Source organism: Micropterus salmoides, unplaced genomic scaffold (assembly GCF_014851395.1).
Source record: "Micropterus salmoides isolate LMB-PRFRI ecotype aquatic unplaced genomic scaffold, ASM1485139v1 Ms_hic_scaffold_11, whole genome shotgun sequence".
Taxonomy (NCBI): domain Eukaryota; kingdom Metazoa; phylum Chordata; class Actinopteri; order Centrarchiformes; family Centrarchidae; genus Micropterus; species Micropterus salmoides.
The window spans coordinates 33,649,254-33,675,071 of NW_024040152.1; the positions used below are offsets into that span (position 1 = coordinate 33,649,254).

The 25,818-nt window shown below is 40.3% G+C and overlaps 1 protein-coding gene across 6 annotated transcripts in view; it reads left to right on the top strand.

The window, feature by feature from the left end:
- Positions 1-25,818, top strand: part of grik2 (glutamate receptor, ionotropic, kainate 2) — a 296,366-nt gene that overhangs the window by 179,241 nt on the left and 91,307 nt on the right. For all 6 annotated transcript variants that reach the window (XM_038712327.1, XM_038712330.1, XM_038712325.1 and 3 more), the window contains 3 exons: positions 2,481-2,624; positions 5,316-5,423; positions 8,776-8,889. In XM_038712327.1, coding sequence (XP_038568255.1) covers positions 2,481-2,624; positions 5,316-5,423; positions 8,776-8,889 — 366 coding nt within the window. The remainder of the gene's footprint in view (positions 1-2,480; positions 2,625-5,315; positions 5,424-8,775; positions 8,890-25,818) is intronic.

Sequence of the window (25,818 nt, forward strand, 5' to 3'; positions counted from 1 at the left end):
ACAGCGTCTTTTTAGATCGACTGTCTACTGTCAAGACCTTACTCTCTCTCTATGTATATGTTTATATACACAATAAATATATATATACACACACATAGAGAGAGTAAGGTCACTTTGCACACTTTTGTTGCTTTTATTTGTCTCTTGTTTTGGTTTTTACATTAGAATATTATTGACACCGTATTTTAACTGACAGAGGAAAAAATAGTTGTTTCTTTCACTTCCTGCTCTCTGCTCCTGGTCTCATAAGTGTCTTAATTTAGTGTAGGCTCTTGGTGATATCCACATCCATCCTCACAACCTATCTTTACCCAACACTGTGGCTGAAAACCCTCATGTCATTTGTGCATTCAGCATTACAGACTTGAATTAATCAAGCCACATGGCTTTGGCCATTGCTGTCGCCGAGCCGTGCCTGTGCTTTGGTTGTTATGATCATGGCTGTGACACATTAGTTTATAACGGGTGTAACACTAACTGAATGCAGGGGCTGGGCACTGCTTTGTGTGGGTGCAGTGAATTGACATGGTTGTGCTGACAGAGCGTTGTATTGAAGCTACTGTATTCTCACACTTCTGGGGTCTACTTGTAACACAGCTGTCAACTGGCTTAACAATGCTTTATTGGCTAAAGTTATAAGAGCAGTAAAGAGTACTGACAGTGTAGTTACCGTAGCTATGTTGATAGCATCTTAGATATAACCACAAATGCATACGTAGTCTGAGCATTAACCATATCCACAGCCGCAGCTTCAACCAGGCAGAGCAGCTGTGCTCACAGCCAGTGGCGCTATGCTGTCAGAGCTCTGCCTTTTGAAAAGAGTAATGAGCGACAAAGGAATAATTCAATTTATTTATTTATATAGCTCCAATTCATAAAAGTTATCTTATTGTACTTTTCATATAGAGCAGGTCTAGACTGTACTCTTTGTAATATTATTTACAAGCACAATTCCAACCATGAGCGAGCACTTGGCGACACAGGCAAGGACAAACTCTCTTTTAGTACTGTGAGGTGTCATATCATCTCTTTGTTCTGTCGTATAGGCAAAGTGTTTCCCCTTAACTGGCAGTATATCAGAACTGGACTGGACCAACACACTAAATGTTCCTATGGATCAGGGGAATTCAGAAAATATCAGGAGGGAGTGCAAAACGTACTGCGAGGTAGCGCAAAAGTAATTGCATGGTAATGTGAGGGAAGACTGCTGACCCTCAGGGACCCGAAGCTGTTGGACCCACTGGACTGGACATATTTTACAGTACACTGTATACATATTTTATATGCATTATGTGTTTGTGAAAGGCTTTTAAGAGTTGGCTGCCACCCTTTTGTTGAGTAATTTACAGCTGAGCTAGTGAATTCTAAAGCACTTTTTCATCTTATATGATTAGATTTGCTGAAGACTCTTGACTACGGCTAAGCCTTTTCCAAAATACTCAAAGTTCATAAATAGCTGCGTTGGTAGCATTTGGAATATGCATTCTTGTTATTAGAGGACCAAAAAGTAAAAATGAGCTATGGGTCAAAATGAAGGACATTAACAAGATTAACAAGTCACTGTTAGGCATGGACTATAACAACCAGCATTTACTGTTGTACGCTGAAACAATACAACAGTATATTGTACTGGATCATACTGAAGTAGTAGCACTAGTAGTGGTAGTAATTATTGTAGAAGTACCCCGTTTGGCAATGCTTTATTTTAGGGTTCTGCTATTTTTTTTTTATTCCTGTAAATAACTATAATTTAGTACTAATTAAAGGTAAAACGGAGGCCACATTTGTAGAGAGTTATTTGACTTCAGTAGCTGTTGATTTTCAGACAGCTGCAATTAAATCCAACTAAAAGTAAATTATTCATCATTCATTTATTATCGGAAACTTTAATACTATACTATTTATAGTTGTGCAAACATTTGTACAGTTTATTTACATAGTTGAAGTTATTGTAATGCATATAATGGATAAAGCTTTTTTAATGTAATTTCTTTAAGTTTTCATTTAATTTAAATTTTTACCATTCTGACAAGACGAATAACAAAAACAATGTTTGGAGGTTTTGAAAAATGCATTTCCATGTGCCAACCAAATGAATTCTGTATATAGTGTGCATATATTTCCTCCTTTCTTTTTATATTTACAGATGATAAATCTATCACACACTGTATTCACAGTACTCTTTCCCACACTTCCCACTCATGGAATGCTTGTTAACAGGAGTTGAAATTGTCACTGGTGTGTTAACATAAACCTGCAACAGTTCAAGTGTTATTTTTTCATTTTGTTTTACTCGTTTAAACTTAACGTTTTGCCTATCTTTCACGGTTATTTCATATTCTAGATTTGTTTTTATACCCCAACCGCCCCCCCCGGAGAATGTAATATTCCTGCTGCAAGCCATTTGTCTGCTGATTTGTCATGTGCTGTATTCCATGTTAATGACAGTCTGTTTCTCCCCCTCCTGTCTCGGCTTGCAGACGGACGCCGCGCTTATGTATGATGCTGTGCACGTGGTGGCCGTGGCTGTGCAGCAGTCTCAGCAGATCACTGTCAGCTCATTACAGTGCAACCGACACAAGCCCTGGCGCTTCGGGAACCGCTTCATGGCCCTCATCAAAGAGGTAGATGCTTCTCTACCTGCTCCCCATTCTGTCTTCTTCATCAACATACACAGCCCCTTCACACAGAACACACATGCTCTCAGGAAAGCAGAGAAAGATACGGAATTTAAATAAGGCTGAGAGCGTCAAGAAGGGAATAATGAAATGATTTCTCTCTGTATTTATTTATATGGTAATCATTTTTTCAGTGTACATACATACTCCCAGGGCAGCCATCTTAAGCCTGCTCTCTGCTCTCATTAATCAACCATGCAGAAACAAAAACACAACATCATCTACATTTTTGGTAATTGCTCCACAGTTCGCTGCATTTGTGAAGCTGGGACGGTTAATCCAAAGCTTTCTGTCTGTAGAAAGGCCGGGGATTAGGCAACCTATATTTAGGGCTCTCTAACCCTCAGTTCCCCTTAAGTTAGCAGAGATCATGAGAAGACTACAAAGACTGGAACTGCGTGATGGGAGCTTCTATGCAAATCAACACATCAACTTGGATGTATTTATATTAAGCTCACAGTTTTTCCCCATGCAAATAAAATTTTTCTTCCCTGACCCTCCCCTCGTTCCCTCTCTGCTTTCCATCTTCTCTCCATCTGCAGTTTTTGTCATCTGACTAGAAGCTTATAGTCACACAGGAGGATGCCAGCATTTATATGACAGTGCTGTTTAGCTTAATGGCCACAGTGCAAAAGTCACTGGCGATGTTTGTCCTAGTCCAGAAGGATGCTCTGCATAAGCCTTCTTCACAGTATAATGTCCTTTGATTGTTGTAAGAAATTAAATGCATATAAATTTGCTCTGATTGTGATTGCACTTCAGATTCAGTGAGAATATCCGTAGGGCATGTTGGAGATATGTTAAATACCCAAGGCAGTGTGGTGTTGCTTTGAATAAGCTACAGTACAGCGTGAGCCGCTCCACTCTGCAACAGCGAGGGCGGGGTATGCTCGCCGGGCCGTGCTCATATACGCTCCGACGTGGTAGTGAATTCTTGAAACGGAGTAATCGACTGCGTTTACAATTGAGGTTCTAAGGAAGCGCTGAATATTTAGCGGCATCTCCGTCACTGTGGTGTTGTTTCAGTGTTATTAATGCTTTAGGTGAAACCAATGTTAGATGCACATCGAGGCGTCACATCGCCCCCCGTGAACAGGCACTGCACTTGTAAATACAGGAAACTGTGTGTCCCCAATTACTAGCAATGAATAAACTTTATAATGTATATGATAAAGGAGAATGTTGTCATCTGACTATTTAAGTGGTAAGCTTACCTAAAAACAAATCTCTTTAGGAATGATGCCGGATATATTGTACATTTATCAAATCACATTTATTCACAAGTTTCATACATTTCAATTTAATAGAAATAGAAGAAGTTATAGAAGTAAATGTTTTGTAGGGAGTGCTGTTTATACACACTGTGGATCGGAGCGCAGCCTTAAATTCAGGATTCAAATTTTAAACTCTAACTTTTTCACATGTGGCCTTAATCCTCTTCTGTAGAAAGAAGTATAACATGGATCTGTTCAGATATCCATGAAATTTAGTATGTTTAATGATGCTCCATAGAGGATTGTCCCTGGCTTCTAGTACCAAAACTAGGACAAACTTCACAATTGTACACAAAAAATAACTAAATGTAATATGCAGTTAGCCATGATATTTTGAAACAGTCATGCTTCCTCATGACCTTTCCTCTACTAGCGCGTTTTGGAAATAGTATGTTGTTTGTTCAGTCCAACACTTATACCCACAATTTGTGGGATGTAATGAACACTGCAGTCTCTACTAACACTCTGTCTAACTCTATATGGGAACATTTCCTTTGCGGAATCACAGCTGGATTTCACAACAGCCTGCATAGTGCAATTGTGGTCGATGTGAAACCTGAGATCATCATAGCAAAGCATTAATAGGAATCAGTTTTAGTGGACAGAAACGGTATATTCTTGTTTTACTGGTGTCACTTTAATCAAATGACCCCAGTTTCAGAACCACTTTGCTGTGCAGTCCTTTGTATTAGCTCTCAACCTCAGTGCCTCTATTTTAGAATTTCTGACCAGACCAAACCCTCCTTAAAAGCCCCTGCCACCCATTTTTCAGCAGTTGAACCACAGGGTCACTGAGCTGGTATGTACTGACCAGTTGGTGTTGGATGCTTTGCTGTGGGACACAGGGAACAGAAAGTCAGCATGGAATGTTGACCTGTTGACCTCTTGATGTTCAAGCTTTTTTACCGGCTTTCGTGCTGTGTAAAAAAAGCTTGAACATCAAGTGCTTTTTATATACTTTCAACCTTGCTAGATTCCCGGACAACACAGATTATCTGCTAGCCTGACGCCTGAGCTACTGTCTCTACCTTTTAAGTCTGTTGGCTCCCTAACAAGGACAGTTACATGAGAAAAAATAAAAATTACTAGAGCTGGAAGATCAGTGAACCTTTCCCTGTTCCATCGATTAAGCCCCCTAAGAAATATCTTGACAGAAAGGGTTCGACCTTGGTGGAGCATGAATATGCTCAGTAAGTTTGCAATCCACATAAGAGGTTTTGATATTTAGATATACAAACAGATATACAAATAGAAAGTTCTTACTCTTTTACTGCTTTGTCTCAAACACTGACATGAATGTGGAGGTGTGTACTCGATGCTGGTTGAATGTCTGCTCTGTGTCTTTCTGCCTCTCTCGCTTTAGGCCCACTGGGATGGCCTGACGGGGAGAATCACTTTCAACCGGACCAATGGCTTGAGGACAGACTTCGACCTCGATGTCATCAGTCTAAAGGAGGAGGGGCTTGAGAAGGTTGTGTGTCTTTAATGTGTGTGTTTGTGTGTATTTATGACCATGTGATGATGAGCTAAAACACGCATAAACACACACAACCAATGTGCTGTAATACTCCGTTAACATGTAGGTGTAAATGCGTTTGTAGTCCATTAAGTGAGGGCTGCCAGCTAACTCTGGCAGCCATAGAGGACTTAAAGTCACAGGTAACAGCTGCTGTAAGTAGCATATGGCATATCTAAACATATTGTAGGCATAAAAACAGAATGAAATACAAATAGCATTTAATTAGTTGTGGTCTTTTGAAAAACTGCATGGGTGGATAAATAAAATTCCTAGAAATAAAGCTCACCGTCCTGGGGGAGAAGCTTACTTGGCACAAGAATTTTGCTTTCTTAAGTTTCCTCAAGAAATACAGTCACCTGCTCCACCTCAGCTCCACTGATGTAGACGGGAGCGCTCGTCTCATACAGGCCATGTGTTTCCAGCACATAGACTTACAGGTATTACGTTACAAGACGTGGACATATGGATATATTACAAGCATGGACCGGGTAAAGCAACAGTAAACACACACAAGTGCACATGTCACAGTGGTTTGGATGGTTTGCTAGGCTACGTCATCAACAAGCCGGCACGCGGGGCAAACGTCTGCTGTCAAAACGGATCGCAGCGGGAGATACATCTTGAAAAAAGCCAGAGGGGAGCAGACACATAGGCTACAGGGAGAGAGAGGCAGAGAGAGGCAGGTCGAGCCAGTGTGTCTGCGGTGAGAGGCCAGATGTGTAGGTGTGTGTGTGTGTGTGGGGGGGGCAGGTAGATTTTTAAAAGAATAATAATAATAATGTCCGTGGGGATTAAAACATGCTGTCACAGGGTCTATCGGCCCAACTCTACTCTGAACCTTATTGCTCCTGTCTGCATAATAAGAGCTCACATAGAAGATTGTTATTTGATTGTTTTCTGGGATGTTCACAAAGAAGCAGCACAGTGACAGTTTATAGGGTTTTTTGACCAAAAAGATGGATCACGACGGTTAAAGTGCATTGTTTCCGTAAAGAGATGGAATACGTTTAAGAAGGTTGGTTAGACTAATAAATCTATTATGCAGAAACACCACACAGTAAAGGTTTTGTTTGTTTGGTTGGCCACTAATCACAGGGTTGGCGGTTTAATCCCTGGTTGCTACTGTCCATATGTCAAAGAGCCTTTCCCAAAGTACATGCTACATGCTACACCAATTAGTGCAGAGTGGTAGTGGCTTATAAAACCCTCTATTGCTGAGTGAGCAGTGAGGGTGGCTTGTTGAATGTATAAAACACCCTTCTGCTGCATGATGGAAGGCCTTCTTTCAAATGTGATGTAACATTTCACCATACACAGATTAACAACTGAGCCTAAATGTAATTATTGTGTTTAATTAAAATTAGAATTATTCTTCTCATACAAAAATCTTCAGCCAGAACAAAAGTAAATAAAATGACTATATATAAAACTAGATGTATCATGTATCAAGCAATAAGCCATTAAAGACAAATATTTAAATCTTTACATATTTTAACTGTTTTAATTGCTTGACTACTTTTCAGACCATATAATGCTTCAATATAATGTTAAATTTCTGTTTGGAAATGTTGTGTTTCTTTTTGTATTTCTGAATGTGATATTTTCCATGCAAAATAAAGAGGTTCAAGATATGTAGCCTAGTCTTTTGCAATCAATATCAATCTTATCATAAAAGAATATAATGTCTCATAAATCATTAGCTCAATCATGGAATGAAATGAATGGATTCATTAGCTTAAACACTTCTCAACATCACTTCTGAATCTTAATAAAACCGTTGTTTGTTTGCTACACGTATGGTGGCAGTGAGTGACATCAGATCCAATTCACATTAGGGAAAGGAAAGTTCATCCAAAAGCTGGCCGCTGTATTTATATCCTACGCATTCAGGGAACTCGATTTGGCTGTGAGTCCACGCCGTGACGGAGTGGAAGTTGGGAGGCTGTAGTTTGGGAAAGGCCCAAAGTGTCCTTGGATAAGACACTGAAGCCCAAGTTTCTCCAGATGGGCGGGCGGGCACCTTGCACGACGGCTCCGTTTCCATCAGTGTTTGAATGTGTGTGTACAGTACAGGTTTGCGTGTGTTTGTGTAAACACGTGAATATGTTCCTCTATGGTTTACATCTTTTCCTCGGAATGGCATTTTTCCAGTGTTCAGCAGTCCATTTAAAATTCATGAGATTATCAGCAGGAAGAGAAAGTGCTAACACTGCCGATATAAATGATATTCTCAAATGCAACTGCAAACACTTCACACTCCAGCATCCTCGCCGGTGCTCGCCTCTCAGCAGCTCCTGACCTCTGGTCTGTGTTGCTGTGTGCGCCTGCACCTCCATGAATAATTTACTCTATTAATAAAAACCCCCTTCAGAAGCCCTCAAGCCTCATGAAGACTGAATTAAAGAGTTGATTTGCAATTACAAAGTCTATCTTGGGCCCTCGTGCAGGACATCAGAGGAGTGTGTGGCTGTTGTGGGCTGGGGATAGGGGGTGCTGACGTGAGGGCTTGAGGCACAGCTGAGAAAGGACAATCGAAGCCCTGAGGTACAATCAAATAGCTTCACACCATCCTCGTCTTCCTCCTTTCATCCCCAGCATGCCCCCCTCTTCCTATCATCTTTCCTCAGTGTTGATCTCCACGGTGCCTCCAAATGGCCACGGGGCCAATCCAGATCCTGGCTCACAGCACTAATCCCTGCGGGAATCTATAAGAAAGTGCACACTGACAGTGTTGAGGCTTTACCCAGCTGGCAATTATGTCCTCATGGTGCTGCACAATTTTCAATGTTTCAGTGTTTACATTCACATCGGACGATTGGATGGTGGTTCAGGTTTTGCCAAACATAAATACCAAGGAAAGAAAACAATAAAACAAACATTAGTACTGGATGTAAATAAAACGTTGTCACTGAACGTATTTTCGGATCTTGTTGAGTTGGACGACATTGACGTTCTTGACAAAAAACAGAATTAGTTGTTACTTTGGTTTTTGCTCTTTCTAAATAGACTGAAACTGAATGTTCCAGAAATACATCTTGCTGCGCTTCCTCTCACAATGAACAAATTTTAAAGAGAGAAACTGTCAGACACTTGGCTGTTTCTGGGTGGAAGTATTTACACTGCTTTGTAAAGCAAAGTTTAGATGAGCCAAAGGCCTCCTATTAGTGAGGAGCACTCCAACGCAACACTAGTCATGCTGTGTCTATGTGCAGCTGTCCTTTATTATTTGTTTTGCATCCCTGTATAACTGGATTTTACACACATCCATCTCAAAATAATTAAAAAAGTGTACTTTGTTTAACAGATTGGTACCTGGGACCCTCCAAGTGGCCTGAACATGACTGACAACCAGAAGGGGAAGACGACCAACGTCTCTGATTCCTTATCCAATCGATCCCTGATCGTCTCCACCATACTGGTACTCTATTTTTCTTATTAATCTATTTGTTCTGATGGAGAATTTGCACATTTTGTTTCAGCAGCTTTTACGTTGTATTGTGTGACAATAATGTCCATCAACAATAAACACAAAAACTGATTTGGTATCAAAATGATCTACCTCAATAGTCCATTTTTTCATCAGTATTTACTGTGTCATTATGTTGGCCAAATGGACTGCTGCTGTTGTGTTTGCTAACAGTTTGCAGTTGGTATAATTGGTTTCAAGACGGGATTAGTAAGTGGACAAAGCAGGCAACTGCCCCGAGGCCCTAAAACTGCAGGGGCCCCAAAGGCCCCATGTTCATTGTGTGGAGATTAATTTTAGAATCATTTAATAATAAATCTGAACACGTTTTTTAATAATATTCACCACTAAAGTGGAATATAAAGTGGTATAAACTTCTGGCCCTTGGGACTGGGAAAATACAACACTTACAGTCAAGGCCAAAAATATGGGAACAGCTGCATGTCTGTTATATAATGCACTACTTACTCCCTACTCCCAGAAAATTGCTGCAATTTTAAATGCTTTGGTGTTTATTTCTTTTGTATTCAAACAATCCCTCATTACAATCACTCTTTCATCAATTTTCTCTTTCATCCACGTCCAGGGAGATTAGCTGCCGTGCCATGGGCTGTAAACTTCTCAATGTCTTGCACAGTGGACACAGAACCTTTAAGATCTCTGGAGATGGACTTGTAGATTGTCCATGCTTTTTGAAATTTTGGTTCTCAAACTCTTTTATCTTTTTTCTTTTGTCCATGCATGCAGATGCACACCACAAAGGTTGAGTCAACCTTTCTCTATTTTAACACAAGGTAGATTTAGGGGCGTTCACACCTACCTCGTTTGGTCCGGACTTTCAGACTTTTCGGTTTGGTCCGAACCAGAATTGCAGGTGCGAAACCTCTCACGGATCACGGTCCGGACCAAACAGACGAAATTTGGTCAGACGAAAAGAGGTAGTCTCGGTCCGGATCCAACTGAACCGTGGTTCGGTTCGTTTCTGGTGTGAAAGCATTTTTTGGATGATTCGGACTTTCAGTCTATTTACAGGACGTTTGGCAGTTGCACAGAGATGCATTGAAATAAGGACACAACTATAAAGCACACTGCCACATACACACATTTTCTTTGGTTTCTCCTGCAAACGGAGGTGCAGAAGGATCGCTTGCCGACATTATAATGTTTGTACAACGAGGACGTTTAATTGGGAATTTGAACTATGATGCTGCAGGTAGTAATGCCGTAATAACGATATAGTGGCAAATATGCATATGTTCATTTTTTGGTCATTCATTCTTGTCAAAGCTCCCCGCTGAACTGTTTCATGAACCAATCAATGTCAAGTACAGGGAGACGCAGCCCACATGGATGATGACGACAGGACGCTAGTCTGTCATGTGAAGTCCTTTAGTGCGGTCGCAGAATTGCAGTGAAACCAAAAACTAACCGAACGCATCAAAATGTATCAAAACATGAACTTTGGTTCGGCGCCCCCTTATTTGTCACAATATAACAGGTTATAGAGTGAAACTCCCTTCTGCTATGTAGCAGACAATATACATAAAGAAGCATTTATAAAAACGGTAAACAGAAATAATCTGTCATCAGTGGAGCAGTGCTGAGGATGAATTAGAGTTTAAGAGTCTGATAGCCTGGGGGGAAAAAGCTGCTCTGCAGTCTGGTGGTGCGGCAGCAGAAACTTCTAGATCTCTTCCCAGAAGGCAGCAGGGTGAACAGGCTGAGGCTGGGTGGGTTCTGTCCTTTAGTATCTTTGGGCTCTGTGTAGACACCTCACCTCACTGATATCACTGATGCTCGGGAGATGGGTACCAATGATCTTCTGAGCAGTTTAATCACCCGCTTTAGTTTCACTCTTCTCCCGTTTCCAGATCCGCTGCACTCAGTCCAGTCCCCACACATTCTATTCCAATACTGATAAATGTATTTCTGTCATCGGTAATCACAATTAGATGAGTTTTTGTAAAAAAAAAAAAAAAAAAGGAGAAGACTGTGTGAGTTCTATATTGCCAGCACTTGTGCATTGTTACAGGTGACTTTAATTACAAATTGAAGAAGCATGCTTGAAATACAATTATTTCTGAATATTTATATCTGAAGGTGCTGAAAATTGTGCCCAGTCCATTTTTGGAGTTCTGTGTGGATTTGGCTTTTTTTTTCTCTGATTTTTTTGTGTTGTTCCAATGCAAATAAAAGAAATAAACATGAGACCAGGAGATACCATGAGACATGAGATACCAAAGCATTTGTAATTACGACAGATTTCTTGGAGAAGTAGTGCATTATGTGACAGACATGCAGGGGTGCCCACATTTCTGGTCATGACTGTAACACCTATACTGAAAACACTTCACTGGCTGCTGGTACAGTACAGAATTGCTGCTTGTTTACTGATCTGCTGCAGCTGCATTGCAACCCTGTCTTGTAGGAAGACACTGATAACAGCAAAGGAAAACAAAGAAATAATAAGGTTTATTAATTCAACAGTCGGTGAATTGGAAAGTTTTAGAAAGCTCATGGTTGAGTGACCCCGACCCGTTTGGTAGACATAAGCCGGTTCTGTGCAGTTCACTAATGTTATCTAACAGGAATTCTGTGTAATGAAGTCTGCAAAATTCAAACACTTACCTCTTGCTGCCATTTTGAACTGACAATGTGCAAATTAAATGTTGCAGCTTTAAATGCCTGTTTATAGCCAAATCAAAGTGTAATGGCTCTTTATGTGGGACCAATCACGGAAGGCTAGAACAGCTCTCAGCCATAACAGACTCTCTCCAAAGATGCTATTATTTTTAAGCTTTTCCTCTCGAAAAAAATCCTTCAGTGCTTTGCCTGAGCTGCCCTTTGTGTTTAAAGCACTTTCTGGGGGTTTTGCTTCTCTCTGACTCAATTGAAGTAGAGTAGCCCAAAGCACAGCACTCCCAAATTGCCAGTTGACTTCACCACCGTGGAGAACTCCAATTTGGTGGGAGCGGGCTGAGGCAGGGAAAAGTGACTGATTGATTGTCCAATGAGATCCCATGGTTCATGGCTCCGCCTGCTCCTGACCAATTTATCAGGTAGATTGTGTTTTGGTCTCCCTTGCCAGTTGTGCCAAAAACAATGGACATTTTTAAAGATCGCTTGTGTTCGTTTTTTTTAGATTATTTTGTCAGAAGTTCAAAGATCATAATGCATATATATAAACTTCACATAAGTAAGATTGAGCAGTTAAATGAATGAAGACAATTTAAAAATAGGTTTAGTTTTAGATTTGGATTAGTTAGTGGCCAGTCAGACATTGCTTAGGTGAGTGCCGTGGTGATTTCAATTTCAGTCAATTTCAAGTCAAGACACTCTTTAAAGCTGTGACATCCTCAACCTATCAAGGCTGTATTAACTCACCAGGGGGACCAAGAGCAACAATTAGCTGTGTGCCCCTTTTGACCCCAAATTATTTCCATCGACCCAGCACTTCAGCACAGTGTCTTGATGCCTTACAGTGAGTGACAAAACCTATCCAGGTTGCACATCACCAACAAACAGTTTCAGCATGTAACTAGAAACCACAAGTTGTTTTTACAGCTCTCTTTGTTTACAGATTAAAAAAAGAAGAAACAGGGTGGAAGTCATTTAGGCTAACTGCCGTGGAGTTTTTTGGCAAGGGCAGAATGGAGGTTGTTTTCAAGCATGTGGGGACCGCTGCTTGGGCCTTTGACCAGTTTACGATGTCATTTAAGACCTCAGTCCGCTGCATAGCCGAGGCCTTTGAGCAAGCCTCCTGGTATGCCATCAGGGCCATCAGGGCCGGCAGCCATACGTGCTTTAATCCTGCTCAGTGCGGCACACAAGTTGGTGGGGGATATTTAGAAACATTAGCCTAATAAAGTTATTAATATTAAGGTCTTTTCCCGGTTAGGTACAATGTTACTACCACTCTACTTCTATCTCACAGCAACCAGCAGTGATTTTGCATTTAGTCAGCCGGCACTGGACTTTAGTCTTAATAGAGTGTCACTATTGTCTAATAGAGCGATAATGCATCAGTCTGTTAAGGAGCATTCTCTCGGCTCGAATCTGACCATCGCCAGGGCCCTGTACTGTCGACAGTTTCAATTTGCGCAGCTGATCCTTTGAGCGGCAGCAAAAGGCAACAGCGTACTGAGAGGGGTTTTTCCTATCTGTAAAAGAATGGCATGTCCATATCTGCAGGTATGGAGACGTTATGTTTGGAATGACGGTTTCCTCAGGGATCCGAAAATGTGTCCAGTAACACAAAACAAATGGGACCGTAAGAAAAACACTCTGCTCCTGACCAGTGAGTTAGACCTTCACTTAAAATAAAAAACAAAGTTCAGCGCTGAAAGTTGAACACCTCATTATCACTGCTCATGCAGCAGACTGCAAAGGGAGCTCTGTGCTCTCTCCTTTTAAAAGTCCAGTGTGTAAAGTTTCTGTTGACAGAAATGCAATATAAGATCTATGACTATGTTTTCAGTGGTGTATAAAGACCTTACATAATGAAGTGTTAGTTTGGATTACCTTAGAATGAGACATTTCTATCTACATAACCCTTACATGGACGTCGCCATGTTGCACCACCACGTTTCTACAGTAGCCCAAAATGGACAAACAGGGCTACAGATTTCGGGCTAACGTTTCATCACGTTCGAAGAAAAATAAGTAAAAATACACAGCAGGGGTCGGCAAACAAGTTTTTCATCGGAGTAATTTTTTACCCATGAGATGGTGGGTGAGAATCTAGGGCATAATATTTAATCCAAAGGTTACGGTGTTTGGTTAGCTCACTTGATAAAGTGTAGGACTCTCATGTGGAATGTCGCATGTTCAGTCCCACGTCAGGTGTCAAAATTTTTTTCCCCCATTCAACAAATTGATCATGCAGCGACTGTTTCACATGGGGACACTGCAGCACAAGCTTTATTGTGAGTGTTCTGGTGTTTGATCCGCATCCATCAACCTACGCTTTTTCATTTCCCCAGTATCTCCAGGCAGAGCAAATTTACGGGAATCACGTTTTCTGGTGACTATTTCAGAGGTGTGTCAAGCAGGCTACAGACTCTTTTTAATTTAGTTCTGAATCTTTCAAAGTAAAAGCTCTCAATTCAACTTGAAATAAGTCATGGCTGCAAAAAACGTCCTTGCATTTGTATTTTGCAGGCATAACCACTAAAGAGGAAGTGATTATATGACTTACTGTTGCTGATCTATTTCATCACCGCTATCAAATTATTATTTTTATTTTTGACACTATCAAAGCGCCATAATCTGGCCGCGGGCAAGATATTATTGCTGGCGGCTAGTTTGGCGAGGATCCATAATCAGAGAGAGAATTAATATTTCTCTTGTCAATGATGTAAAATTTATGATGGACTGTGACAGTGTTTCACACTCTTGGCTTACATGTTCCTTGTTATCTGTCAGTGGCCAAGTCGCAGAAACAATAATTAAATAAATATAATTTCTTAATATCTACCTAAAGAAACCTCATTTCTTGACTGGCTAGATGCCACTAAATCTTACACACTTAACCTTTAAGGGTTCAGTGACAAGAATAGCCACACCTCCGGGGATTTCCTGTACCTCCCGCGGGGCTCGGCCAATAGAAACCAGGGGAGTTAAAGCTCTACCTGGTCAAACTACATTCTCTTCTCTGCAATCCAGACGTCAACCATGGCCTGATCACCCCGACTGCCACATCTCGCTTTGGGTTTATTTACTTTACAAAAACACACCTTGCACACTTAAGTAGTTATGTTCACTATTTTGTTAAATAAATTTAAAACTTTTTCATGGCCCTTGAGCCAGGTTGTGACAAAGTGGGGCCTTGTGTCGGTTTTTGAATTTGGGCAATTTGATAAAATAGGTGATCAGTGTTGTAGCCTTGTAAGTTTGAAAGTTCTTGTAGAAATGTGGTAGCTTGACAAAATGTGGGCTCCACAAACTGCGAGCTCATGGAGCTACTGTGTTTGGAGAGCAATGTGTTTGGTACGTATGTATTGCGGTCCAAGTTTGTTGTGAGCGTGGCAGCCCGTCGGAATGGTGAGAAGCTTTTGTCTTTCTTTGGTAATTGGGCTTGTTGATCTGATCCTTAGTAGTGTTGTGGCGAATGTTGGTGAAGCTTTTAGCTTGGGAGCATGTCCGTGGTTTTGGGAGGGTTGCTATTGTGCTAGTTGATCTTCCAAGCCAGCGGTCATTAGTGCATAAATACCCACCACAAGTAGCTGCATGAAGACTAGGGTTAGTTAGCTGGGTTCATCGGGGAAACTCCATACCAGGTGAGGGTTAGACCTCTTTGTGCGCATGAGGAAGCTGCACTGTCTTGCTGGGTCTGTTGCTGTGGTTTTGATGTGCCATTTGTAGTTTGTTGTATCGGCAGAGTGTGATGCGTTTATTGCAACTCCGTCCCGAGGCGTTGGAGCGTTGTAAAAAGGAGCAGCTACTGAAGATTGCGGAGCACTTCTCGGTACTGGTAGGCGACAAACGCCTTAAAGAGAACGTTAGGGTAGCTTTGAAGTCTGAATTGAGGGAGAAAGGGGTGTTTGCTGTGGATGTGGAAGATGATTCTCCAGTTTCCGCAGGTGCGCTTATTCAGACTCGGGGCTTAACGTTTGAACAACAAAAAGAACTGTTGGTGATTCAGCTTGAGCATGACAAATGTAAACATGGGTTGCAAATTAAACAGCAGATTGAGATGGACAGGATTTCGGCAAGAAATGGAGCAGGCCAAATTAGATCTGGAAGGGCTCCGATTATCTTTAGCAAATGACAGTAAGGGGTCCAGTGGAGATCAGAGCAGGCACAGGGGCCGTCACAATGTATGAACATCTGCATGCCTAGACTACAAACAGCCATCATAAACTATATGTCATGTGATAACAGTGGAGGGAAATAGATTTGTAGAAGCTAGACAAATAAAAGTAATTTATGATCCTGTTATTCAGGAGGCAAGGATAAAAATAACAATATCAAGAAAATTGCAGGTTGTCATTATTTATCATGGGTCTTCTTCTCTTCCATACATGCTGTGAAGTGATTGGATTGCAGTTATTAGCAAAGACTCTCTGCGGCTGTAATTGCCATATCAGGAATAAGTCATGGGGAGATGTGTGATGGCTGTGAGCAGTGAGGAAGGGAAGGAAGGGCTGACAATAATTGGGTTTGTTACATTTGATTGATGCACACTTTCATCCAGCTTCTCATCATTTTCTCAGGGATTATGTACTATAAAACATGATGTAATTACTGTTGAGATCTTGGCCTATCAACAGTTTATCTACTTTGGAAATCACTCCCGTAACGTTGCAGTGGAAATGAAGTACCTTTAGGCTAATGGCTGGAGCTGCAGATAATATACTGTGTAATGTCTTAAAGAGAGCAAGGAGCAGGCCTGCTTCCACTTGCACAGAAACAACCCATGTTGTATTAGTCATTGCAGGGAATAGTAGAGCTTCCTGGAGACTGCTCTAAAATACACAACAGTGTTGCAAAATATTATACTGTGCATTTAGGTGAGATAACCAGAATAAAAGATATCTAGAGGCTGAGGCAAGTGAGGAAGTTTGGGGGCATGAGCCTCATCATAGGATCACATTCTAAGATTAAATATCTGTTGATGTGCTAGCTGTATATCTTATCATCATTTAATCATTTACTGTAAACCTCTAAAATAGCTTATGTTATGCTTACTGTCCAAACTAGACAACTGAATAGGTTGTTTGTTGTTTCCTTCCACAATGCTGTGGCTCACTGATGTGTTTAATCATTTTTGGACAACAATGGAGCACAGAGGACTAAGATGTATCAGGCTTTGGATACACACACACACACACACGCTATAATACTTGCTAGTAGAATGTATTAATTGTTTTGCTCCGCACATGGGATTTGCTGACTTTAATCAAATACTAATCAAATAATGGTAATTATTAATAATAGTAATGGTGGAGATGCTTAGCAAATTAGACACTTGGCTCCATACCATGGAAAATCAGTCATCACCACTGTAGAAAGCTACCCCATAGTAGCCGGTGCAGACAGACCTGAGATAGCTACTGTTAGCTGTCCCCCGGCATCTCCTAAGCAGCCAGGAAGCCAGGATGGCTGGGTGAATAAACACAACCCGCGATAACTAAAGCTGTATGAACCCAAAGTAAACATTTTAACTATAACTACAACACGATGCTTAGTTGTACACTGAACAACATTATAAATGCAACACTTTTGTTTTTGCCCCCATTCATCATGAGCTGAACTCAAAGATCTAAGACTTTCTCCATGAACACAAAAGGCCTATTTCTCTCAAATATTGTTCACAAATCTGTCAAAATCTGTGTTAGTGAGCACTTCTCCTTTGCCGAGATAATCCATCCACCTCACAGGTGTGGCATATCAAGATGCTGATCAGACAGCATGGGGATTGCACAGGTGTGCCTTAGTCTGGCCACAATAAAAGGCCTTAGGCTGGCCACAATAAAAGGCCTTAGGCTGGCCACACAGATTTTGACAGATTTGTGAACAAGATTTGAGACAAATAGGCCTTTTGTGTATGTAGAGAAAGTCTTAGATCTTAGAGTTCAGCTCATGATGAACGGGGACAAAAACAAAAGCGTTGCGTTTATATTTTTGTGTGTGTATGTGTATATATATTAGATCTTTATTATCCATTTCTGGAAACTTGTCTTTGGCTTCACCATGTCCATTAGAAAAACATCAAATACACATAACACAGGACACATTTAAACACAAAAACCAATACCAATAGGAGCTTCCAGTAGGCCGGTTATCTCTAATGAATTTATCAAAACAATTGCGCAAGGGATAAAAGAGTTTTTGAAAAGGTTTTTTGTTGCCCTGGGTACCCTATAACACCTTCCTGGGGGGACCTTGTCAAATTCAGCAAAAAGGGGGTGTAAAGAATACCCTGAAAATTTGATGTGCTTTCTGTCTGCAGTGGAGCGTATATATCTCACAGAGCTGTCTCTGTGGTTTCTGTAGGATTTTCCCAGCCATATTCACAATCTTTGTCAATTTGGACCTATTCTTAGCCCCAAGATTACCATACCATGTTAATATGTTGTACGTGAGAACATTCTCCACTAGACTTTTGTAGACTCTTGAATGTGTTTGCTTACAAAGTTAGCTGTTCAACTTCCTTAAGAAATAAATATGTTACATAGCCTTTTTATAGATATAGTCAGAGTTTGTTGTAAAACTCAATCTACTATCAAGTAGAGTGCCTCAGTATTTAAAGTCCTCCACAGTGTCAACAGGACACATTAATGTTTACTGTGTTTAGGCAATGTGGGATGTTATTACTGGAGATGACCAACTCCTTAGTTTTACTGGTATTTATAACTAAAGCACTGTTTGAACACCAGCTAATTAATTTGTCAATATGGGAAAAATATGCTCTCTCCCCACCTTTGTCCTCTTCATGCATTAACCCAACCAAAGCCATATCATCCGCGTACGTATAAGAAGTGGAATCCTGAATCTGCAACTCGTTGGTAGAGATAGCAAACAGTATGGGTGATAAGACACAGCCCTGGGGTGCACCTGTATTTTTCAACAAGTTGCTCTGAACTAATGCCATTCAAAAACACTCTCTGGGGCTGTTGGGAAAGAAAGTCCTTAATCCATAAAATAAGCCAGCCGTTAACACCAAGGTCAGATAGCCTCTGCAATAGAATATGTATTTGCATGGTGTTAAAGGCAGAGCTAAAATCCCCAAAACAAAGTGTTTAGTAAGGTTATTAACTAATGAAAGAGTTGCATCCTCAGTGTTATAAGCAAATTGATATGGGTCAAAGTGGGGCAACTGGCCTAAAATCATTTAAAAACAAAGCACCAGTCTTTTTAGGCACAGGAATAATTGTAGATTATTTCCATGACTGTGGCACTGAATGTTGGTCAAGCAATCTCTGAAACAATTTAACAAAAACAGATATAAGTTGGGGAACACAGCTTTTAATTACCTGCCCCCTCAGACCATCAGGGCCTGGCGCTTTTTTGGATAAAACTTTGTTAGGCTAGCTGCTACCTCATTCTAACTAAATATAATTGGTGGATGGTCAGTGACATCAATGAACAAGTTATCACAGACAGTATGATTATGCCCAGAATCAAATCTGCAATAAAACTGGTTTAAATCATTGGCAAAAGAAGAAGTATTTGAGGGGAAAATGTCCCTCTTCCTTACAACCCTACCCATCATATTATTCTTATGATCTTTTCCTACTTTTCCTAGTGATGTTTCTGAGTTCCCCCCTCTTTTCTCTTACTAAACTCGTGTCCCCATTTATAAATGCAATTCTCCTCTCATTAAGACACCACTTAATTTCCTAAGAAACCCATTCTTTGTTGTTAGGATAAATCGTGATAGTCTTAAGAGAAGTAATATTGATTTCACAGAATTTCAAATAGTCAGTAATAGTCTCAGTTAATTCGTTTGCATCCGTACAACAGTCATAAAACATTTGCCAATCAGTGTCTTCAAAGCAATCACGTAGTTTTTCTTCACTGCTGTCATTCCATATTCTAATCTTCTTGGTGACTGGGCTCTCTTGTTTTAACTTGGCTTTATATTTTGGAAGCAAATGAACAACATTGCGGTCCGATTTTCCAAGAGGTAGAAGACAAACTGCTTTGGATGCCTCAGGTTTTGTTTTCCATAACACTGATCAAGGATTCGCGACTGGCTTGTTGAACAGTCAACATATACTGCTCCAGTGTGGGAAGATGGCCAGATAGTTTACAGGTATTAAAATCACCCATAATGAAGACCGGCACACAGTGTATGCTTTGTTTATATTGAACCAACTTCATTCCACAGTAGCAAAAGAAGAAAGACGACAAATCTGCTCCAAAAAGTAAGTGTGTGTGAGAGCTAAATCAAACTACTACTTACTGCCATATCATTGCAGCAAAATGCAACAAAATGAGAACCATTGTTGTTTATTTTAATGATTGTTGCTTTGAAAAATTTTACTGCTTGTCAAAAATCAAGACATATTTTCAATGTAACATAATTTGTGTGTAGAGTTTGTTTTTGATATATATTTCTCTTCTTTAGTTTTTATAATGTCATTTTATTGTTTATTAATTAGATAATTGTTTTTTATAATTTATATGTGAATTTGTGCTCTGGCAACATTGTTTATCCAAACATTCATGGCAATAGGCCTAAAGCAGAGAGAGAGAGTTATTTCTCATCTCATGGAAACAAGTTTCTGCCACTACATCTTAAAGTTTCCTCCTCACTAGAAGAAGAGCTGGACCCTGATCCTTCTTACAGCAGGTGTTACAATAGAAAGTAAACTCAGGTGTCTTTATTCCCTGCAGCAAAGTCGCAGGCAAAAGCCCAAGGATCGGTACGTGTTGTCACCGTCATACGGAGGTGCTTCTGCTGGCTACACATACATCTGTGTGTGGCGGTGGCGTCACTAACTGATCCTCGGTAGTTTTATTTCAGACTCGAGCTACTTGATCAATACAAGAGCTTTGCCAGTGAAAAGCTATTTGATTCAGAAAACAGCGACGCTGCCACCAAGCTACTGAGAAATGTAGTTAAACTAGTAACGGCGCTCCTTGTTGCGACGCTACTGCCCAACGCTGGGTGCCACCTGACGCCAACAACAACAGTACAAGTGGAAACGCGAGTGAAGATAAATCAATGTTTTATTCCCAAAAGTTAAATTCATGAAAACGGTTAACTCTGAGCGGCAGCGCTGCCTCTGGCTCTCTCCTCCACAGCTCAACAGCCAGGGATGTATTCTGGGACTGAAATTCAGCCCGGGACTTTGAGACGGAGAGGCCTTTTATACAATTGCCGTGTGGGGGTGTGGAGAAGGATTTTTGCCCTTATTTTAATATATAGTGTTTCTGTACAGTCAATTTTATTATGATAAAGACCTTCAAGAAGGTTTTTGTGACACCCGCCTCTTAAGTTTGTATAAGCAAGGCACCACTGCACTGAACAAGACCAGGTCAGGCAAACCTCAGTCAGTCAGAGTGCTAAAATATTTAAATCTAATCAAAAACTACAATGCAGTCTCATAAAATAGAGCAGTGTGTGCACAGTTAGCTTCAGCTCTGAGTAGGCCTCTCTGGCTCAGCTTCCCCTGTGCTGGTCCCTGACTCTGCTTGTACTGATTGTGCAGCTACATATGCATGAGAAGAACATCAGTAATAAATGTAACTAACAATAATCCATTTTTTATTTCTATCAATTGATAATTGCCTTCCAAGTCCAGTCCTGCACAGGCCCCTGTACATGTCACTGTTTCTGGTTCCATTGTCTTTCTCTTCCTCCTATATATTATTATATAATTTATAAATAATTTTCCTTTGTTATATTAAAGCCAGTGGGCAGTCTTCCATCACACCTCTGCCTGCTAAGATCCCTGACGATTTGCTTTGTTCTCCGCTACAGCAACACTGCATAGAAGGGAATCAATAATACTAAATAACACTAAATAAATGTTTTAAAATGTCTCAAATAAGGCAGTATTGTTTGAGGCACAAAATCTATTGTTTTTAATTTGTTAGAGAAGAATGGGCTTGATTTTGTGTTTAAGAAGTGTCTACAGAGAGGCATGATGGAAGTGGTATAGCCTTAATTAGATTTGCTTTACAGAGATACTCGGTTTTTCCTTTACTCCTTTTTTTAATTAAAGATTCACCAGCCTCCGTCTGCAGCCAGCCTTGCTGCAAGAGACAGAAGGGAGTGTTTGTATTTATGTTTGTATGTGTATTGAGGATGGCAGTATAGTGGCTAAACCCTACATGTGCTTGTATTTCGGTCAGGGAAGTGATACGTACCATCACAGAGACGAATATGGAGTCCCAAAAGGGACAAATGTCATCATTGTTTCAGTTTAAAGTAAAAAACTATGACTAAATAAATAATGCATGTTGAATACAGTTACAGTAGCTGAATAATCTGAATGTATATTTACAAAGCCTTTATCATCATCACCAGGGCTTTACCAACATCTTCTTTAATATTGCACATTTCTCAAGTTTGGTGACTCACAGTGGATTATTTCCCCAAAAACTAAAGAGTTTAAGTCCCTTTACGTCCCGTCTTTCTCTGAACACCTTAGCTACTACACTACCCGTGATGCAAATGAATATCATCTTTTTGAAGGTCATCACAGACAAAGGTGGAGTTTTAAACATCAGCTGTTAGCTGGGAGGACTTTTAGGGCAGCGAATGGATGCTAACACAATCAGGGTGCGTATCTTTTTATAACCAGAGGGCTACTTGAAAATATGGAACAAGTCATTAGAGTTACAGCAGTTAGAAGTAGAAAATAAATTATTCATTTAAAGATAAATCAAAGTCTAATGAAATTATTTTAAATCTATTTTATCAATTGATTGGAGGTACTGTAACACACACAAATGTGAACCTTAAAAAAATCTATTTAGATTATTTAGCTCATTGTAGTTCTTTTTTTACAATAACACGTGTCGCCTCTGAGACACCAGACTATAGATTGCACACAGTGCGTTTGCAGCACATGCAATGTATACATAATGTTATTGGCAATGTTCTCATGTGTCAGATTATGTACTTCACTGGGCCTCTGTTGATACGATTAATTGGCATCAAAGTAGCTAGAGAACCACGCTGGTTGAATCAAATCATGTCATTAAATATTCTTTTGAACAGTGTCTCTTTTGAAGCTATAATTCATAAAAGACAGAGATTGCTTAATCTCTGTTGGTCAGTGCTGGCCTAAATCAAACCAGAATAATCAAATTGATTGAATTATTGCATCATTTCAATGATTGAAGCAGAAGAGGGTTTGGAGCTGACTAATAATCAGATTTGGTTCAGTACAACATTAACTAAATCTTTCAATAGCGGCTCTTCTGCTATTGCAACCAAGTCTCTGGAATTACAAGTAAAAGGTGTAAGGTTCACTTCTGGCGCATTATGTGAAATGTGTGAAAAGTTTCTCTTATGTTGTAGCTACCTGTCCAAAAAATATTAAAACTCCTCCATGCACCATGTCCAGTTTCACAGATAGAAGATAAGAGCTATTCATAATGTCCAGACAGAATGACAGATATTGCTGATTGTTCCAGTGAGAGGTGCTCTTTGTTAATGTGCCCAGCGACTGTTTATGATAATTACAGTCTTTCACAGTTGACAGAAGGTGAGAGGTCATAAGCTGCTAATGGGCTCCCAATAGTTTCTTTGTGCTCGACATGCTAGATAACAATTGTTCCACTAGTTAACATGGCAGCAATTCGAGACTGTGAGAAAATTGTCAAATAATGAACTGAGGAGTTAAATAGTAATTTAAAGAGCTGAGGAGGAATTTACTGTCACCATGGTCAAAAGGTCCATTCAGAGAAATAAGAATATAACTGATCTCATTAATGTCTAAGCCTTTCTACATGTATGTTTATGTGCATATATGTAAATAAATGAAAGGTTGGGTGCAGAGCAGACTGCAGAGAAGTGTAGTGTTCATTTACATCACCAACAGGGACTGTAGCAGGAAAACACAGAGCTTGCAGGAAAAAATAGTTCATTCAGGTAACCTCTATTTCGCCTTGCTTCATTACTGAATCTCAGACTACTGCCGTGCAGTCACTGTTTACGCTGTTTCATTCATTGTGATAGAGAGCAGGGGTCATGATGAGCAGAAGGTTTGCAGTGGATAGGTCTTTCTTAGATGTGTGTTCCTGTAAAGAAGATTGCTCAGCCTTTTTTGCTGTTGCTTCAGTTGTCTTCACCCTCAACAATCTCCACTAGCATCAGAAACTAGTTACAAAAACACCCGAAACTTGTCCAATCTTGGGTGCTTGTAAACCTTTGCACACAACTAGAAATATAAAAAGTCAGGAACAGGACTCAAGTTCAATACACAGTAGCTGAGATAGTGATATACCATAAAAATAAAAATAGAAGACTACCTGTGTGGATTTTAAAAAACTGTCACACTCATCACCACTGAAGGAGTGTCTCAGTTACCATGGTGATGGGAAGAAAGGAAAACACTGCACATCCTCTCAGCTATCTGACTTTTAAACCCAAAGTCATCGTCAGCACTGCTCCACTGAATATAGTCTATTTTTATAATTGCTTTTATATTACTGTATATTGTCTGCTACATAGCAGAAGGGAGTTAACAACATAATTTAACTTTGTACCTTACTTACCTAATTATATTATATAGCATCCATTCATGATTAGATAGATAGATATCTCATTGCGTTTTCAAATAGAGCAGGTAGACCACGCTCTATGTAATTTTATTTACAAAGTGTGAGAGTGTTATTTACAGAGTGTGAGAGCTGGAAGCTGTTAGCTGATGCTGCTGCCTCTCCCAGCTGCTGCCGCTGATGCAGGCTACTGTGAATGATGAAAGCTGAAATACGTTCACAGCTGAAGGCTGAAAGAAATTGTAAAAGCTGAAATGGCTGACAACCCAGCTGATGTCAACTGAAATTAAGTGCTTTAAAAACTTGGAAGCCAAAATGTAAAACTGGAACTGGGAGCTGAAGTGCATTAGCTAAAGAAACGGTGAGCTGAAATTTGTTGCTGAAACAGCTGAAAGGCAAAATAATATACTGCCACAGCTGGTGGAAATAAAATGCTTTAAAACTGTGAAAGAAGAAAATCATTGCATTAATATCAGATCTAAAATTCACTAGCACCCTTTTAAAATTAAATTACTTTCTCTAGATCTTATTTTGAAACATCCACCTCATCCTGTGTTTCCAGTTTTGATACAGTTACTTTTTGGTGCTTTTATTTTGAAAAACTATTTATGTCTAGTGTCTTATTAATATACAGTGACCGTATATAGTCTTTCAAATTTCAACAAGTTGTAAAGTGAAATTGAGTTTGTAACTCCCTTCTGCTACACAGCAGACAATATATATTAATAAAGAATCAATTATAATAAAACAGTAAACAGAAATAATCTGTCATCAGTGGAGCAGTGCTGAGGATGAATTAGAGTTTAAGAGTCTGATAGCTTGGGGGGGAAAGCTGCTCTGCAGTCTGGTGGTGCAGCAGCAGATACTTCTATATCTTTTCCCAGAAGGCAGCAGGGTGAACAGGCTGTGGCTGGGTGGGTTCTGTCCTTTAGTATCTTTGGACTCTGTGTAGACACCTCACCTCACTGATATCACTGATGCTCAGGAGATGGGTACCAATGATCTTCTGAGCAGTTTAATCATCATGCAGAGCCCTCCGGTCCTGGGCCGTGCACGTCCCACGCCAGTTTGTGATGTTTCCAGTCGGGATGTTTTCTGTTGCTCCTCTGTAAAAGCTCACAAGAATGCGGCACGGGAATTTGACCGTCTTAAGCTCCCTCAAGAAATAAAATTTGTTTCTTCACCAGCGTGCAGATGTGAGACGACCATGTCAGGTTCTCTGTGAAGCTCATTTTCAGGAAGCTGAAACTGTTCACCTGCTCCACCTCAGCACCACTGATGTAGACAAGAGTGTGTGTCTTTATCTCCTGTTTCCTGAAAAGAACGATTAGCTCCTTGGTTTTGCTGACGTTGAGCAGTAGGTTGTTCTCTGAGCACCACTTTGCAAGATAATAAATTTAGTACCGATATGAAGTCTCATCGTTGTTTGAAATCCGGCCGAAGACGGTGGTGTTGTCTGCAAACTTTATATAGAGAGTTCTCTCTATGTCGTGGGACGCAGTCGTGGGTGTACAGCGCGAACACGAGATGTATGTGTCTGATAGTGTATGTGTGAGAGCTGTGTTCCAGCTCGCTAATGATTTTAGCAGCGGGGGCTTGCAATCAGAGTTAGACGTTGCAATGAATGTGTAGGGAAAAAAACATCACCTGCACAACATATTACTGTCACTTCTATGAGTTGGTGTCATCAACAGTAGC